At 41.6% G+C, this 18,432-nt stretch overlaps 1 protein-coding gene across 8 annotated transcripts in view; it reads left to right on the forward strand.

The window, feature by feature from the left end:
• The window catches only part of arhgap17a (Rho GTPase activating protein 17a), a 44,258-nt gene that overhangs the window by 19,677 nt on the left and 6,149 nt on the right, over positions 1-18,432 (forward strand). For 6 of the 8 annotated variants that reach the window (XM_024387976.2, XM_024387978.2, XM_024387979.2 and 3 more), the window contains exons 3-17: positions 2,194-2,298; positions 3,965-3,997; positions 4,379-4,455; positions 7,405-7,516; positions 7,691-7,767; positions 8,054-8,171; positions 9,411-9,479; positions 9,625-9,706; positions 13,576-13,703; positions 14,904-15,015; positions 15,128-15,209; positions 15,361-15,441; positions 15,570-15,683; positions 15,780-15,871; positions 16,079-16,220. In XM_024387976.2, the coding sequence (XP_024243744.2) occupies positions 2,194-2,298; positions 3,965-3,997; positions 4,379-4,455; positions 7,405-7,516; positions 7,691-7,767; positions 8,054-8,171; positions 9,411-9,479; positions 9,625-9,706; positions 13,576-13,703; positions 14,904-15,015; positions 15,128-15,209; positions 15,361-15,441; positions 15,570-15,683; positions 15,780-15,871; positions 16,079-16,220 (1,424 nt within the window). Of the gene's footprint in view, positions 1-2,193; positions 2,299-3,964; positions 3,998-4,378; positions 4,456-7,404; positions 7,517-7,690; positions 7,768-8,053; positions 8,172-9,410; positions 9,480-9,624; positions 9,707-13,575; positions 13,704-14,903; positions 15,016-15,127; positions 15,210-15,360; positions 15,442-15,569; positions 15,684-15,779; positions 15,872-16,078; positions 16,221-18,432 lie in introns of those variants that run through there. The other 2 variants (XM_042306126.1, XM_042306125.1) reach the window with 2 other exon arrangements.

Below are 18,432 nucleotides of genomic sequence, written 5' to 3' on the forward strand. Positions count from 1 at the left end.
GCCTCGCCTTATCTCAGCTCAACGGTCACCATAGCAGCACCCACTCGTAGCTCGCGCTCCAGCAGGTATATCTCACTGGTCACCCCCAAAGCCAATTCCTCCTTTGGTCGTCGTTCCTTCCAGTTCTCTGCTGCCAATGACTGGAACGAACTGCAAAAATCTCTGAAGCTGGAGACTCATATCTCACTCACAAGCTTTAACCACCAGCTCACAGATCACTGCACCTGTACATAGCCCATCTGTAAACAGCCCATCTATCTACCCACCTCATCCCCATACTGTATTTATTTATTTATCTTGCTCCTTTGCAACCCAGTATCTCTACTTGCACATTCATCTTCTGCACATCTACCATTCCAGTGTTTTAATTGCTATATTGTAATTACTTTGCCCCCATGGCCTATTTATTGCCTTAACTTACCTCATTTGCACTCACTGTATATAGACTTTTTGTTTTCTTTTGTTCTACTATATTATTGACTTTTGTTTATTCTATGTGTAACTCTGTTGTATGTGTTGAATTGCTATGCTTTATCTTGGCCAGGTCACAGTTGCAAATGAGAACTTGTTCTCAACTAGCCTACCTGGTTAAATATATATGTGTATATATATTTTTTTTTAAGTGGTCTGAGCATCCCTTAGGTGCCTTTTGGCAAACTCCAAGCGGGCTGTCATGAGCCTTTTACTGAGGAGTGGCTTCCATCTGGCCACTCTACCATAAAGGCCCGATTGGTGGAATGCTGCAGAAAATGCTTGTCTTTCTGGAAGGTTCTCCCATCTCCACAGAGGAGCTCTGTCAGAATGACCATTGGGTTATTGGTCACTTCCCTGACCAAGGCCCCTCCCCCGATTGTGCAGTTTGGCTGGCCGCCAGCTCTAGGAAGAGTCTTGTTGGTTCCAAACTTCTTCCATTGAAGACTGATGGAGGCCACTGTGTTCTTGGACTTCCAATGCTGCAGAACATTTTTTGGTGCAGTTCTGTCTCGGAGCTCTACGGACAATTCCTTCGACTTCATGGCTTGGTTTTTGCTCTGACATGCACTTTCAACTGTGGAACCCTTTTATATAGATGGGTGTATGCCTTTCCAAATCATGTCCAATCAATTGAATTTACCACAGGTGGACTCCAAGTTGTAGAAACATCTCAAAGATGATCAATGGAAACAGGATGCACCGGAGCTCAATTTCGAGTCTCATAGCAAATGGTCTGAATACTTATGTAAATAAGGTATTTCTGTTTTTTTACTTTTATACATTTGCACATATTTCTTAACCTGCTTTTGCGTTGTCATTATGGGGTATTGTGGGTTGATTGACAAACATTTTTTACATTTGTTTTTATACATTTTAGAGCAAGGCTGTAATGTAACAACATGAGGAAAAAGTCATGGGGTCTGAATACTTTCCGAATGCACTGTATATCAGCTCTTCATTTGGGAGATCGACAAGGCTGGCTGTCTTTTATGGCCTAGTATGAAGTTGTTTTCTGCCCTGTCTTCAGAGTGCCTTGAAATCACAACTTCCAAGGGGAGAGCATTAATCTGCCCTTTCACTCTCCAAACAGCAGTCACAGCCCAGCTACGGTCTCCATGGAGACGCTTCGGATGAGTCATCCGTTTCATAGAGAACATTCCTGTGTCGCCCCGCTGGGAGCGGCCTGTATCAATCGTGCCTGACCTTTGACATTCAGCCCCGGCCACTAATCAAAACAGGCCATGTATCTGAATGGACTTCCATGAGACAGCAGTCAACAGGCAGGAATGAGGGCGATTAGAGGAGTATAGTGACCTGTGGAAAGACGTCAACTTCATTCTACAGACAGTTATCAGAGGACCAAAAGGGCTGGGAAAGATGGCTCAGTGTAGTTATAAACTACAGGCATAACCTTTCAACTCATTGTCCCTAACCCCGGGAACTTTTGTCTGCATTACAAAGTTCCTCCACCAACATTTTTTAAAATAAACAATGCGTTGAGTTAACTTTGCCTGTGACAGCAGTGCGGAACATATGGAATTCATAACTTTTTTACACAATGAACAACAAAACAATGCATTTACAGGGGTTTACTTATTCAACACACTGCCTCTATGAAACTAGTTCCCCATGTCTATAGGCTGTAGTTGCATGCTACTTCACAGTAAAGGTCTGTCTGTATGTAAGTGGTCATGTGTGTTTCTCTCTTCTCGTGCACAGATTGAGCGGCGCATGGAGATGGTGCGCGTGGTGTCCCACAATACACACAAGAGGATGGTCACATGTCTGCAGGGCCACATTGGCACTGACGCAGAGAAGAGACATGTAAGTACACATATTATTAACATTATTCCTGGCCAAATTGTCTGAATTACTAGATCAAATATTAACATATATTTATGATTTACAGTACCAGTCAAAAGTTTGGACACACCTACTCATTCAAGGGTTTTTCTTTTTTTTAAATAGCGAAGACATCAAAACTATGAAATACACAATGAATCATGTTAAAAATCTAAATATATTTTATATTCTTCAAAGTAGCCACCCTTTTCCTTGATGGCAGCTTTGCACACTCTTGGCATTCTCTCAACCAGCTTCACCTGGAATGCTTTTCCAACAGTCTTGAAGAAGTTCCCACATATGCTGTGCACTTGTTGGCTGCTTTTCCTTCACTCTGCGGTTCAACACATCCCAAACCATCTCAATTGGGTTGAGGTCAGATGATTTTGGAGGCCAGGTCATCTGATGCAGCACTCAATCACCCTCCTTCTTGGTCAAATAGCCCTTACATAGCCTGGAGGTGTGTTGGGTCATTGTCCTGTTGAAAAACAAATGATAGTCCCACTATGTGCAAACCAGATGGGAAGGTGTATCGCTGCAGAATGCTGTGGTAGCCATGCTGGTTAAGTGTGCCTTGATTTCTAAATAAATCACCCACAGTGTCACCAGCAAAGCACCATCACACCACCTCCATGCTTCACGATGGGAACCACACATGCAGAGATCATCCGTTCACCTACTCTGCGTCTCACAAAGACACAGCGGTTGGAACCAATATCTCAAGATTTCCACTGGTCTAATATCCATTGCTCGTGTTTCTTGGCCCAAGCAAGTCTGTTCTTGTTATGGGTGTCCTTTAGTAGTGGTTTCTTAGCAGCAATTCAACCATGAAGGCCTGATTCACGCAGTCTCCTCTGAATACTTGTGTTGAGGTGTCTGTTACTTGAACTCTGTGAAGCATTTATTTGGGCTGCAATTTCTGAGGCTGGTGACTCTAATGAACTTGTCCCTTGCAGCAGAGGTGACTGGGTCTTCCTTTGCTGTGGATGTCCTCATGAGAGCCAGTTTCATCATAGTACTTATTGGTTATTGTGACTGCACTTGAAGAAACTTTCTGGATTGACTGACCTTCATGTCTTTAAGTAACGATGGACTGTTTCTATTTGCTTATTTGAGTTGTTCTTTCCATAATATGGACTTTTACCAAATATGTCTGTCTTCTGTATACCACCCCTACTTTGTCACAACAACTGATTGGCTCAAACACATAAATGAAATTCCACAAATTAACTATTAACAAGGCACACCTGTTAATTGAACTGCATTCCAGGTGACTATCTCATGAGGCTGGTTGAGAGAATGCCAAGAGTGTGCAAAGATGTCATCAAGGCAAAGAGGGGCTACTTTGAAGAATATAACATCTATTTTGTTTTTGTTTAACTTTTTGGGGTTACTACATGATTCCATGTGTTATTTCATATTTCCGATGTATTCACTATTATTCTACAATGTACAAATACAGAAAAACCCTTGAATGAGTAGGTGTGTCCAAACGTTTGACTGGTACTGTATATACCACTGAGTCTTCACTTATCCCGATTTAACACTAGATTATCCCACCCCCTTGAAAATAATGTTCTATATCAGCAATTTGTTTGTTTTTTGTTTACTTCTCATGCTCCAACATGTACAATTGTGTCAATGCCAGTCCGTACCACGCCTTTACACAGGAAATGGTCAGGTAAAAACACACATTTTACTTTTCTCATAGCTACATTTCCAGCTCTGCTCATCCCTCCTCCCATGCTTTTCATTCCAGCTTTGAGAATAGAAAGGAATGAAAAGGCATCATACTGTATCTAGTTTTTACAGTATGTCAAAGTACTGTAGCTATTAACACAGCAATAACAGTAACATCCTCATTCTTTCTACTATTCTTTATTGTCCAACTTCATGACATTAGAAAATGACTTTCCGCTGATAAACCCTAAAAAACTAAGCATAAACATTTTGTTGACATTATTAGAATGAGTAAATTGTTGGTGCCTCAGATGGTATCTAATAAATATATACATCTCTCTCTTCCCTCTCTTTCTCTACACACACACACACACACACACAGAAAAAGCTTCCTCTGACGGCGCTGTCTCAAGCCATGGTGGACGGTGGCAGTCAGCTGGGAGAGGAGTCTCTGATTGGGTGAGTGAGGGTGACAGGTTAGACACCCAACCATTTGTCTGACACTGGTTATATGGAACAGATGAACCTTAGAGTGGGGGAAAGGGGGATACCTAGTCAGTTGTACAACTGAATGCCTTCAACTGAATTGTGTCTTCTGCATTTAACCCAACCCCTCTTAATCAGAGAGGTGGGGGGCTGCCTTAAATCGACATCCAAGTCTTTGGCACTCGGGGAACAGTGGGTTAACTGCCTTTCTCAGGGGGATGGAGAATGTGGGACTATGTTTTCAGAGCTAACAAACTGGCCTAATTTGTTATTATCGTGTGTATTTTGTAATTTTTTGTTTTCGTGGAGGATCAGAAAGTGCTTAGTGTGGTTGTGTGTATCCACATAATGAGGATGTGTGCCAGACAGTTCCTCCATGTAACAACACTAGCTTGCCTTGTTCGCATGGTAAGACAGTGACAGAAATGGACAGGCACTCAAACAAGAGGATCTAGAAACTGTGACTGGAAGCTACCCATCGATTTTACTGTTACTACCAAGGTGTCCATCTGACCTTTTTATGAGAGTAAAGTACATGTTGGATAAAAAATGTCTTGACAGGTCTGATTGAAACTGAACATTTGTCGTTAACTTTCCAAATGTCATCAAAACAAAATACCCTAGACAAGGTGGGATCTTTTGTAGGTAAAATTCATTATGTGAGAGATGTCAGTTGAAATGCTTTTATGCGTAAATATTTCTATAAGAACTATCATATCGAAGTAAACTTTGAGTCAGGCGATGACAAGTTGTGTTGTCCTCCCTAGAGGTCGACCGATTATGATTTTTCAACGCCGATACTGATTATTGGAGGACCAAAAAAAGCCGATGCCGATTAATCTGCCGTTTTTTAAATTTAATATATATATATATATATTTTTTTTTTTCTAATAATGACAAGTACAACAATACAGAATGAACAATGAACACTTTTTACATTTTTAACTTAATATAATACATAAAATCAATTTAGTCTCAAATAAATAATGAAACATGTTCAATTTGGTTTAAATAATGCAAAAACACAATGTTGGAGAAGAAAGTAAAAGTGCAATATGTGCCATGTAAAAAAGCTAATGTTTATGTTCCTTGCTCAGAACATGAGAACATATGAAAGCTGGTGGTTCCTTTTAACATAAGTCTTCAATATTCCCAGGTAAGAAGTTTTCGGTTGTAATTATAGGACTTTCTCTCTACCATTTTTTTTTTCATATACCTTTGACAATTGGATGTTCTTATAGGCACTATAGTATTGCCAGCCTAATCTCGTGAGTTGAGAGGCTTGAAGTCATAAACAGAGCTGTGCCTCAAGCATTGCTAAGAGCAGCTGGCAAACACAGTAAAGTTTGAATGAAAGCTTACGAGCCTGCTGCTGCCTACCACCGCTCAGACAGACTGCTCTATCAAATTTTAAATCATAGACTTAATTATAATATAATAAAACACACTATGAGCCTTTGGTCATTAATATGGTCAAATCCGGAAACTATCATTTCGAAACAAAACGTTTATTCTTTCAGTCAAATACGGAACCATTCCGTATTTTATCGAACGGGTGGCATCCCTAAGTCTAAATATTGCTGTTACATTGCACAACCTTCAATGTTATGTCATAATTATGTATAATTCTGGCAAATTAATTACGGTCTTTGTTAGGAAGAAATGGTCTTCACACAGTTTGCAACGAGCCAGGCGGCCCAAACTGCTGCATATACCCTGACTCTGCTTGCACTGAACGCAAGAGAAGTGACACAATTTCCCTAGTTAATATTGCCTGATAACATGGATTTATCTTAACTAAATATGCAGGTAAAAAACAATATACTTGTGTATTGATTTTTAAGAAAGGCATTGATGTTTATGGTTAGGTACATTGGTGCAACGATTGTGCTTTTTTCGCAAATGCGCTTTTGTTAAATCATCACCCGTTTGGCGAAGTAGGCTGTGATTCGATGATAAATTAACAGGCACCGCATTGATTATATGCAACACAAGACAAGCTAGATAACTACACATGGTTGACGATATTACTAGTTTAACTAGTGATTATGTTAAGATTGATTGTTTTTTTTATAAGTTTAATGCTAGCAAGCAACTTACCTTGCTTCCTTGCTGCACTTGCGTAACAGGTGGTCAGCCTGCCACTCAGTCTCCACATAGATTGCAATGTAATTGCGGTGCAAAAATGCAGATTACTGATTGTTATAACTTGAAATCGGGCCTAATTAATCAGCCATGTCGATTCATCGGTTGACCTCTAGTCCTCCCACCACAACTTGGGAAAGCGTGCAGTTTGTTAGGCTACAGATGAAATAAATGACGATGTACTTCACAGGGTGGTGAAAGTGTAAGGTGATGAGCTTGATTTCCAATAAATATTGAGTGTCTTATTCTGGTTACATGATCATCGATGCTTGGCTGTCATTTGACAAATAAAAATGATTTTGCTTTTATGTCCCAAATAATCTCATCATCTAGTAGGCTATACCCGCACTGTATCTGTGAGCTGTTGGCTAGAGCACACGTGCCAATACCAGAGTGGGCACACTCGCTATATAACACCCATTTTATTTTGGTGAGAAAACCATCAGTAGAGTTAAATGCGATGGTGGGAAATTGCCTATATTGTTTTTATGCAGATTTTTAGAATGAAACGCTGTCACCAATTGGATGGAAACCGATCTACTGTCTGCTTTTAGGTGGAGGTCAATCTCTCATTTGTGCATGATGTACAGTATGTGTGGATGATGAATTTGAAAGGTGGTGCCAACGAAGACTAGTGACGAATGCGACATGTAGATGGCCCTCTCTGCTGTTATCAGTCCTTATTTATATTATTTGAAGGAAAGTAATTAACTGCTGATCCGGTGGCTCTTCCTGTGGCGTCTGAATGACCTGTGTGTATGGGTCTCCTCCTGACAGGAAGATGATGGAGGTGTGTGGGGAGGCAGAGAACAGGCTGGCGTCAGAGCTGCTGCAGCATGAGGTCCAGATAGAGAAGGATGTCCTAGACCCACTCAACCAGCTAGCAGAGGTGAGAAGGAGATATCTAGCTAGTGCCTTATTTCATTCAAACCGGTCTCAAGAGTATCCAATATATATAAGTAAATTCTTACTCCAACACAGCATCAAAGAATCATTGAGCCAATATGTACTTGGAAAAGTACCATACATTCTTAATATGAATGTGATCTGTCCATATTCTCAGGTGGACATTCCCAACATCCTGAAACAGAGGAAGCAGCTAGCCAGGCTAGTGCTGGACTACGATTCTGCCAGAGCGAGGTGAGCCTATGTACAGTTGAAGTGGGAAGTTTAGATCCATCTTAGCCAAATACATTTAAACTCTGTTTTTCACAATTCCCGACATTTAATCCTAGTAAAAATTACCCAGTTAAGGACTCCAACCTAAGTGTATGTAAACTTCCGACCTCAATTGTATCACCTGTATCACCTTTATTTACATGCATGACCTTTATTCATGTTATATTGTGCTTATGACATGTTTTCTGAAGTTTGTAACAAGTTTCTAACCTGGTGTATGTGTGTGTGTGTGATCTACCCCTTCCAGGTGGTTGCAGGCAACCAAGTCAATAATCTCAGGAACAAACACGCAGGCACTGACGGCCAAGGCAGACCTGCTGAAAGAAGAGGTGGATGAAGCTATGAACAAAATGGAACTCTGCAAGGTAAGTGTGTCAGACATCCAGTCCGCTGTATGAATTAGGATAAATCACAGACCTCAGTCTGTTAACTGCTTGCAGAAGAGGAAGTTGGAATGTGGAATGATTGGTACAGTTTTTCTGTCAAATCAATAGTTTGGGCACAGCTACTCATTCAAGGGTTTTTATTTGACAATTTTCTACATTGTAGAATAATAGTGAAGACATCAAATCTATGAAATAACACCTATGGAATCATCTGGTAACCAAAAAAAGTGTTGAACAAGTCAGAATATATTTCATATTGATGACAGCTTTGTACACTCAAAGGGTGGCTACTTTGAGGAATCTCAAAAATACATAGTATTGTATTTTGTTTAACACTTTATTTGGTTACTAAATGATTCCATATGTGCGTTTTTCATAGTTTTGATGTCTTCACTATTATTCTACAATGTAGAACATAGTAAAAAATAAAGAAAAACCCTGGAATGAGTAGATGTGTCCAAACTTTTGACTGGTACTGTACATGAGAGCAGAAGTGGACATTCCAACCTCAGTGACGTTGTGGCTGCTTGCTTTAGGAAGAATGCCCAGTCAGCTGTTTGTGTGCACATGTGGCCCCTCTGTGTATGTTGCTGACTCAGTGTATTGCGTTTGTATGGAGTGGTGTGTGTCAGTTCATCTGTCCAGGAAACTACATGCCTGTGTGTTTTCCTTCCTCTACTCTCCAAGCCTGTTTAGCCCTACGAACCCTACAGCTCTACCCAGGCCCTGTTAACAGCAGACAGATTTGATTGATGGTGGAAGGCCCAATGGCCATACCCACCGCTAACACTAACAGAGCTGCCAACTGAAATGCATGGATTGGATGTTGATATAATGGAGACCAGAGAGAGAGGTGGATAAAAAAATATATATTTTACCTTTATTTGAATAGGCAAGTCAGTGTAGAACAAATTCTTATATACAATGATGGCCAAACCCGGACGACGCTGGGCCAATTGTGCACCGCCCGATGGGACTCACAATCACGGCTGGATTGGAACCAGGGACTGTAGTGACGCCTCTTGCATTGAGATGCAGTGCCTTAGACCCCTTTGCCACTCACCACTTAGGTCAATAATAAAACGGGCATAGGGACATTACTGTTGATGTGATGTTTTATCATTAAATGGATGTGTTTTAAGTTTGAAATGTAAGTTCTGAGAGCTGGTTCCTCTGTCATCTGGTTGTAATGATCTCTTGTCTGCTCCTCTCTCTCAGGACCAACTGGCTGCAGACATGTACAGTTTCTTCTCAAAGGAAGGGGACTATGCCCGCTACTATGTAATGGTGGGTGTTTGTGTGCATGTGTGGGAATGTTCACAGCTGTAGATTGACTGGGTGAGCAGTTCATTTTTAAGTCCTCATTGTTGATGATTAACACTCTCCCTCTACCATCTCTCTGCCCCCCTCCAATGTTCTGTTGTGTTCCCAGCTCTTAGAGGCCCAAGCTGATTATCATAGAAAATCTCTGACTGTGCTGGAGAGTGTCCTGCCAACCATCCAAGCACAGCAAGGTATACTACACTCCTGACCCCCCCCAAAACCCTCCGACAGCCAGGTGCAGTACAACACAGTCTTCCTCTCCCCGTGCTGGTTGAACATGCCCAGAAGTTATCCTCCTCCAATCCTAGCCTTAACCATGATGGAAGGAAATGCAGTACTACGTCAAATTTGTCTAGAGACAACTTCATTGTACTCCCCCCTAAAACCTCTCGCAGCAAGATACAGTCCATTCGGAAAAGTATTCAGAACTGTGGCTAGAGGGGGGTATGGTGGAGAGGTATAGATTTTTTTGGAAGGATGTAAGGATTGGTCTGTATAGTGCATTTGGGAAGTATTCAGACCCCTTGACTTTTTCCACATTTTGTTACGTTAGACTTATTCTAAAATGGATTACATTGTTTTTTCCCCCTCATCAATCTACAGACAATACCCCATAATGACAAAGCAAAAAAAAAAAACGTTTTTTATTTTTTGCAGCTGTATTAAAAATGTAAAACTGAAATATCACATTTACACAAGTATTCACACCTTTTACTCAGTACTTTTGTTGAAGCACCTTTGGCAGCTATTACAGCCTTGAGTCTTCTTGGGTAGGATGCTATAAGCTTGGCACACCTGTATTTGGGAAGTTTCTCCCATTCCTCTCTGCAGATCCTCTCAAGCTCTTTCAGGTTGGATGGGGAGCATTGCTGCACAGCTATTGTCAGGTCTCTTCAGAGATGTTCGATCGGGTTCAAGTCCGGGCTCTGGCTGGTCCACTCAATGACATTCAGAGACTTCTCCTGAAGCCATTCCTGTGTTGTCTTTGCTGTGTGCTTAGGGTCGTTGTCCTGTTGGAAGGTGAACCTTCACCCCACTCTGAGGTCCTGAGCAGGTTTTCATCAAGGATCTCTCTGTACTTTGCTCCATTCATCTTTCCCTCAATCATGACTAGTCTCCCAGTCCCTGCTGCTGAAAAACATCCCCACAGCATGATGCTGCCACCACCACCATGCTTCACTGTAGGGATGGTGCCCGGTTTTCTCCAGACGTGACGCTTGGCATTCAGGCCAAAGAGTTTAATCTTGGTTTCATCAGACCAGAAAATATTGTTTCTCATGTTCTGAGAATCCTGTCATGTGCCTTTTACTGAGGAGTGGCTTCCGTCTGGCGACTCTACCATAAAGGCCTGATTGGTGGAGTGCTGCAAAGATGATTGTCCTTCTGGAAGGTTCTCCCATCTCCACAGATAAACTCTGGAGCTCTGTCAGTGACCATCAGGTTCTTGGTCATGTCCCTGGCGAAGGCCCTTCTCCCCCGATTGCTCAGTTTGGCCGAGCGGCCATTTCTAGGAAGAGTTTTGGTGGTTCCAAACTTCTTCCAGAATGAAGAATGAAGGAAGCCACTGTGTTCTTGGGGACCTTCAATGTTACAGAAATGTTTTGGTACCCTTCTCCAGATCGACACAGTCCTGTCTTGGCGCTCTACGGTCAGTTCCTTCGACCTCATGGCTTGGTTTTTGCTCTGACATGCTCTGCCTTGCACTGTCAACTGTGGGGACCTTATAGACAGGTGTGCCTTTTCTAAATCATGTCCAATCAACTGAATTTACCACAGGTGGACTCCAAGTTGTAGAAACATCTCAAGGATAATCCTTGGAAACGAGACGCACCTGAGCTCAATTTTGAGTCTCATAGCAAAGGGTCTGAATGCTTACATAAAAAATATATTTCAGTTTTTTATTTTTAATACATTTGCAGATATTTCTTAACCTGTTTTCGCTTTGTCATTATGGGGTATTGTGTGTAGATTGATGAGGGAAAAAAATGACTATTTTTTAGAATAAGGCTGTAATGTAACAAAATGTGGAAAAAGTCAAGGGGTCCGAATACTTTCCGAATGCACTGTACAGACCAATCCTCACATCCTTCCAAAAAACACTTTCTCTCTCCAACCCACCCCCCTCTAGCCACAGGCTCTTTTTCTCTACTTCAGGCTCATAAAGGTTTAACTGAGCGTGATACAGGAACTCTGTCCAGTATATTATGGTGTTATTGTTAAATTAGGCTGAAGTCTTAAAAGGAAACATCCACCCAAAAGCACCAATTCTTTATAATTTGCAGTGTTAAAAATAACACTACGCGAGAACATTTTGTTATTATAAGGTTGGTAGCAACGTGAAATGTTGATGTCTTTTGCAGGTCAAGTCGACTACAAAACCCACAGTACAATGCTCTCTCTATGGGCTGGCTGGCTAGCTAGCAAATGTAGCTACACACAACAATATTGAAGTCAATATCAGCATATGAAGTAGCTAGTTGTCTGTAAAATCGCTTAAACAAACTGCACTATCAATTTAGGGGTCTACAATCTCACCATGTTCAACCACAGATCGTGTGCCTCGCCTCGCCTAGCGGAGTGGTCCGCAACAGCAGCATGCCTGTGCACCCTGGACTGAAGAAGCAGAAAAATAGCAGAAATGTGGTGGACCCTCTGTTAAATTATACATTTCTCGAGGTAGGAATATCGCAAAAAATATGATCAATGGCTCATTCAAGAGAGAACAACATCCTGGGTTTTGACATTGGCCAGTATTGAAATTTGACATGTGTGAGATACATTTTCGCGATTTAAAATGAATCGAACGTATTAAAGAATGACATACCAAAGCCGTTCAAAGGGTTTGGTTAACTCTTCAGATTCCTCGGGTCTCCACGGAATTAGGTGAATCCGCTTTCAGTTTCCACGCTCCAAATGTTTGGAATCAGTTACAAAAAGAATGACATTTGGATTCCCTGGTTCCACTAAGGCAGTTTATAACCTTCACGATAAATGAGTTCAACGAGGTGTGCAATTGTTTTGATTGATTTGAATAACTTGTTTATGATGGCTGATGTTCTAATGTACTTTTTTATTGTGTCTTATATATTTTTTTGCATTTTACTTTATGGTCTCAGGACACCATTGAAAATGAGGTCCTGGTCTCAATTGGTCTTCCATGATTTAATAAAAAATAAAACAAATGCTACGCCATACTGGCTATATTTCTGCCAGCGTGAACGGCAAGAGCTCAGATACACATGAAAACGGAATGACCCCCAGAATGGATAGAACATGGTTTAGAGATGCCCAAAAACAATACACCCATTTTGAACGTTATATCTTTCCTTTAATGTCTCCTTTATTTCCCCCTGACGGCCTGTCTACAGCTGTTAGCATCTTGGTTATTTGTTAGACCATTTCAATCACTTATACGTATATTAAAATGCCACATCAACCATCTCTCAGTCAAAGTAATTGCTTATTATTCTCAATGATGGCTGAATGCAACTGGCAGGCTCTGTCAAATATAGAGAATTGCTTATTGTTTCTGTAGGACTGAAAAGGATTACAGGGAAGACATTTTATGTTGGTGCCTCCACTCTCTTTTTGGTATGGGCATCCTCACTCCCTCTTCTCCCTCTCTGTGGTTGTGAAGCTGTGTCCTGTTCGCTTGTTTTTATCTAGTAAACCGAACACATTTGGTCTAAATCAGACGGCCTTGCTCTCAGCATGTAGGTTATGATGACTCAAAGTCCAACACTATTTACAGCTCGCGTCAGACCTACCTGGGCTTTCCTTTCCACAGAGTGGGAACACATACCATGGATGGAGACCATGTGGTTATTCGTTACAGCTGGCTTTATTAGAGGAGGGAGTGACTGATGGTTGACCAGAGGGGACATTGTTGACCTATAAATCTACCATTCCCAGGCCTCCTAACCTCTCATCCACACACTGCTCTTCCTGGGGTGACTACCTACCGCCCTCTCTCTCTGCAGACCCGTAACAACTGTAGTGTTGTTACCACCATGCTTAGTGCTACCATTCTCTCTCCACCACGCTCTCGCTCTCCCTTCAGACTCGTGGACGGAGAAGCCAGCGTTTGGGACGGGGCTGGAGGAGCATCTGAAGAGGAGTAGCAGAGAGATCGCTCTGCCCTTAGAGGCCTGCGTCATGATGCTGCTGGAGACTGGCATGAAGGAGGAGGTAGGGAGATGGAGGGAAGCATTGGCTGGAGGGGGGATGAGTGGATCATAGTAAGATGAGGACTGAAATGTAATTATGGATGGGTGGAATAATAGGATGGAGGAAATGGATTGAACATTTTTGTCAAAAGTGGACCCAAATACAAAACACAAAATGCACTTAAACTGGTCCTAAACATAATTGAACCCATCAATTTGAAATGTTTACAAAAATGAACATGAGGAGAGACGGGACAAAAACATTGAAATCTGTTGCAATGTTCAAAGTTCTTTTCACTTATTAGAAATGTCAGCAATTATTCTGTAATTGCGATTTATTAGGATGCTATGTTTGCGTTTGCACGGGTTTAGAATACAACAAAGTATCTTGTTGGTCATAATAAATCAGCTGTGTGTTTACTCCTCCCAGTCTTTAGTTCTCAACACATTGTTTGTCTTCCCGTTCATTCTATGGGTGAACACAACACAGTCAGTGTGGTGAGAAGAGAGGGACTGTTTGTTTGGGAGAGAGAGGGAGTGGAGGTGTGTGTGAATGAATGAATACAGGGTTGGGTGTCTGTGTAGTGATTTAAAGGAGAATTTAGCTCTTTTACAACCAAATCTCTATTTTCGAGTTAATGTTATGTTTTTGCGATTTCACTCATTTTTATTTTATTTACCCAACCAACGATTTCACTTCCTCATCCTCTTTGTCAGTATGGGGGCTCGGGAAAAATACATGAACAGTAGGGTATAGTGTTTAGTTGTACACGTGAAATTGTGTCATTCTGAAATGTATCCCCAACGTTATATTACATTATGTTTTGGCGACTTGAGCAATACCTCTCCGTCCAGTCTAGCAGCAGGCTACACAATGGAACAGCTGTATAGGGTAAACTGCCCGAGTCGTACAAAATGGAATGTAACGTTGCGGATAAAGTTCGAAATGACACAATTTCACGTGTACAACATCTAAAGACCTGCATCACTATACTGAAAGTGTTTCCGTTTCTAATAGGACGTATTTGGGTGTTTTTGTTAATGTTCTTTCAGAGCCCCTGTACTGCACAACGAGGATGATAGTTTTATTTATTTATTTTAATCAAGTGAAATTACCAAAAAAGTGTCTGGACCCTTCTATGACAAAAGGAAATGTATCATTTAAGCATTGTTTGCGGATTGTGTGTCTATTGCATCAATCGTGTCTGTGTTGTTGTATCAGGGCCTGTTTAGGATCGCAGCAGGGGCCTCTAAACTAAAGAAGCTCAAGGCTGCTCTGGACTGTTCCACCTCACAGCTGGAGGAGTTCTACTCAGACCCCCACGCTGTCGCTGGTACGGTGCTAAGCCCTACTCACGTTTTATACATGTTTCGGCAAGAGTTTTCAAGTAATATGACTGAAATGACTGTCAGACCATTCCTCACATCACTGTCCTTTCATTCCAGGAGCCCTGAAGTCTTACCTGAGAGAACTGCCAGAACCTCTGATGAGCTTCCAGCTTTACGACGAGTGGATTCAGGCGTCTAAGTAAGCCACCACACACCGTCTCGTATAGCTGTGAAAGGAAGTGTAACCAAGTAGAGCAGTAATAAAAGTATGAGAAATAAAATGTAAAAAGGAGTGAAATTATAGCAACCATGAAACGGGTCCGTGATTGTCCCTCTGTCTCTCTGCCCAGCGTTTCAGAGCCAGACAAGCGTCTGCAGGCCCTATGGGTTGTGTGTGATCAACTACCGAAGAACAACAAAGCCAACCTAAGGTGGGTAACAGATGGACTGGTTCACACAACTTTGCTTCACAACAAAGATGTGTGTATTATGAAGATATGTTACCCTGTTTCTTAACATCTAATGTTTTGCTTTACCTGTGCCTGTCTCTGTGTCGTAGGTATCTGGTGAAGTTCCTGTCCAAGCTGGCTCAGGACAGTGAGGTCAACAAGATGACCCCTAGCAACATCGCCATTGTACTGGGACCAAACATGCTGTGGGCCAAAACAGAGGGGTGAGAAAGGGGGGAGTTACTTACTTTTCAAACTTAAAAACAAATGTTTGTTAGTGTTTGTTTATAACATGTCTGCTGTCCTCTGTATGCCTGCAGGACTCTAGCTGAGATGGCTGCTGCTACCTCTGTTCACGTGGTGACCATCATAGAACCTATCATACAGCACGCTGACTGGTTCTTCCCTGAGGGTATGTATATGTGACCTTTGACCGGGTCCTCAGGAGGGAGGTACTTAGTCTCCTGTGTACAGGATCATGAACAATGGAAACAGGAATGTCATCAGATTACTCTTTCAGTGGTATAAATCTGATTCCCAGGCTACTCAAAGATAGATCTGTTTGTTTTTAAATGGCGCCTAAAGGAATTCTGCTTGCCTGTTCTCCGCCTTTGCATAGATGTGGAGTTTAATGTATCGGGGATGTTCGCCATGCCCACCCCTCCTTCCAACCACTCGATGGAGTACGACTGTTCCACCATCGAGAGGAAGAGGCCTGGTAGCATGGTGGGGCCAGAGAACGATAACCCTCGCAAGGACAGGTAACCACCAACAGTAGCTAGGGCTGTTACGGTGACTGTATTACCGCCACACCGGCGGTCACGAGTCACGAAGGCAGTCAAATTCAACGTGACCGTTTAGTCACGGTAGTTAGGCTTCTCCGAGCTCTGATGATGCTGATGGGGCGGCAGGGTAGCCTAGTGGTTAGAGCGTTGGACTAGTAACCGGAAGGTTGCAAGTTCAAATCCCCGAGCTGACAAGGTACAAATCTGTCGTTCTGCCACTGTTCCTAGGCCGTCATTGAAAATAAGAATTTGTTCTTAACTGACTTGCCTAGTTAAATAAAGGTAAAAAAAAAAAATGGTCATTAGTAGTCTACCAAACTGGCTAACTGCCTGGTACTCTGCACTCTATTGTCTCTCTAATCATTCTGACATCAATACAAATGTCTTTGAAAATCTAATCAAACACTTAATGAGAGCTCATGTTGCGCAACATTTCAATAGGCCATACAATTGCTTGAGAAAACAGAGTGATGGCCTCTTAAAAGAGGAGGAACCCATCAGCTTTCTATAGGCTACTATATTTATTTCTCAACTTTCCTAATGTTAAACACATGGTTTCTCTTTACAACATGGCTGGCATGAAAATGTACCACAGGAAAAGCATCCTCCATTTGCTTTTTAAGTGCATAGCTGACATGTATTTTCCCCCGCTGCCCGTTTCAAGACGGGTGTATGATAATGGTCCATTGTAAATCAAAACAAATTTCACACATTTATTAGTTACTATATGTAAAGACGAGATGAAATCAACAATAGGCTAATATTGTCACCCATCACACTATCACTTGTGAATGATGCCCAGCGCAGGCAAGAAACAATGTATACCTTCATATCATAGTCGCACACCTCATGTAGGCCCATAGGCCTATGTTTTGGTAAGGTTTCTATCACAACTACAGAGGCCAAATAACTTAACTTTAAGCACATTATCTGCTTTATAAGGAGTGTAGAGCCTAACTGGCATACATATGCAGCACGTGAGTTTCAAGTTGGGTAAGTTCAATTTCACCATAAATGTACCTTTTTTTAATAATAAAAGCATTACATGCATAATCCCATTTCTGGTCACTTTTGATAATGGTGTTTTCCTGCTAATGGAACATTCACACTTATAACCTCCTGCCGTGTGAGCATTGCTGCGCTTATGTGATGAAATAGCCTTATCTATCAATATTTTAAGCTAAACGTTCTGATCTGCTGCATCAGCCTCATTGGTTATCTTTTTTTTGATTGCTAGTGGTTGTATTAATTAGGGATCTATCGCATCCCACAACTGTCCCAGACTGTTTGGAATATTTATTTCTCTTACAGAATAGGTCAACTTTTGTACTATGGGGGATAGTAGATTGATGTAGGTTAGTGCTTTTTCTGTTTGTTAGGCCTACTCATCTTGTTGGCTGAAAAAGTAAATGTGGACAGTTCTTCCTCTTCCAATATCTTCAATATGCGCCTCAGAATTGGATAAGAACGCCTGCAGTTGCGTCCCCGATGTCCGTCTTCACTTGTAGCCTGTGAGAAAGAGCCGATCACGTGACGGAGAGCCGTGTGAGTGACAGGTGATTTGGAGTAAACGGCACGCAGGGGAAAGTGAATTATAATTGTTATATTCAGCCCAAGGGCACAACTGCCACTGGCCACAAAAGGCATGGATATTTTTAGGGGGCATTACGACCACACAAAGGGGATGCTGCCGGACAATTCGAGGCATTATCAAGTGCTTGTCAAATTGGGAATGAGAGACTGAAGTGTATACAACCTGCGCAAAAAACACAGCAGAGCTCATGCCTTTCATGCAACTTTTCAAATCATCATTAGTCGTGTCATGCAGCCTTAGAATGTATAAACATCATGCAGCCTTAGAATGTATAAACGTATAGCCCAACGTTTGTGTCACAACAAAAGTTACATGAATAACTCTAAATTAAGCATATTGGAGTACCTGTTTCTTTAACTGCTCAACGCACTCCCTCAGATCGTTTGGAGAAACTATAATTTATATTTTATTCCATTGTATTCTTCACACTATAAAATAATGCCAGATCAGGACCTAACTTAAGGACAACTCCGAGTATGTACTGAAATAGACTACATTTTGTTCATATCATGTTTCTTTAGACCGGTCTAAAATAAATAATGGATTTATTGTGAAGTTTAGACTATATTACATGGATTTATTAGACTTTTTAAA

The sequence above is a fragment of the Oncorhynchus tshawytscha genome, linkage group LG25, assembly GCF_018296145.1.
Source record: "Oncorhynchus tshawytscha isolate Ot180627B linkage group LG25, Otsh_v2.0, whole genome shotgun sequence".
NCBI classification, from domain to species: domain Eukaryota; kingdom Metazoa; phylum Chordata; class Actinopteri; order Salmoniformes; family Salmonidae; genus Oncorhynchus; species Oncorhynchus tshawytscha.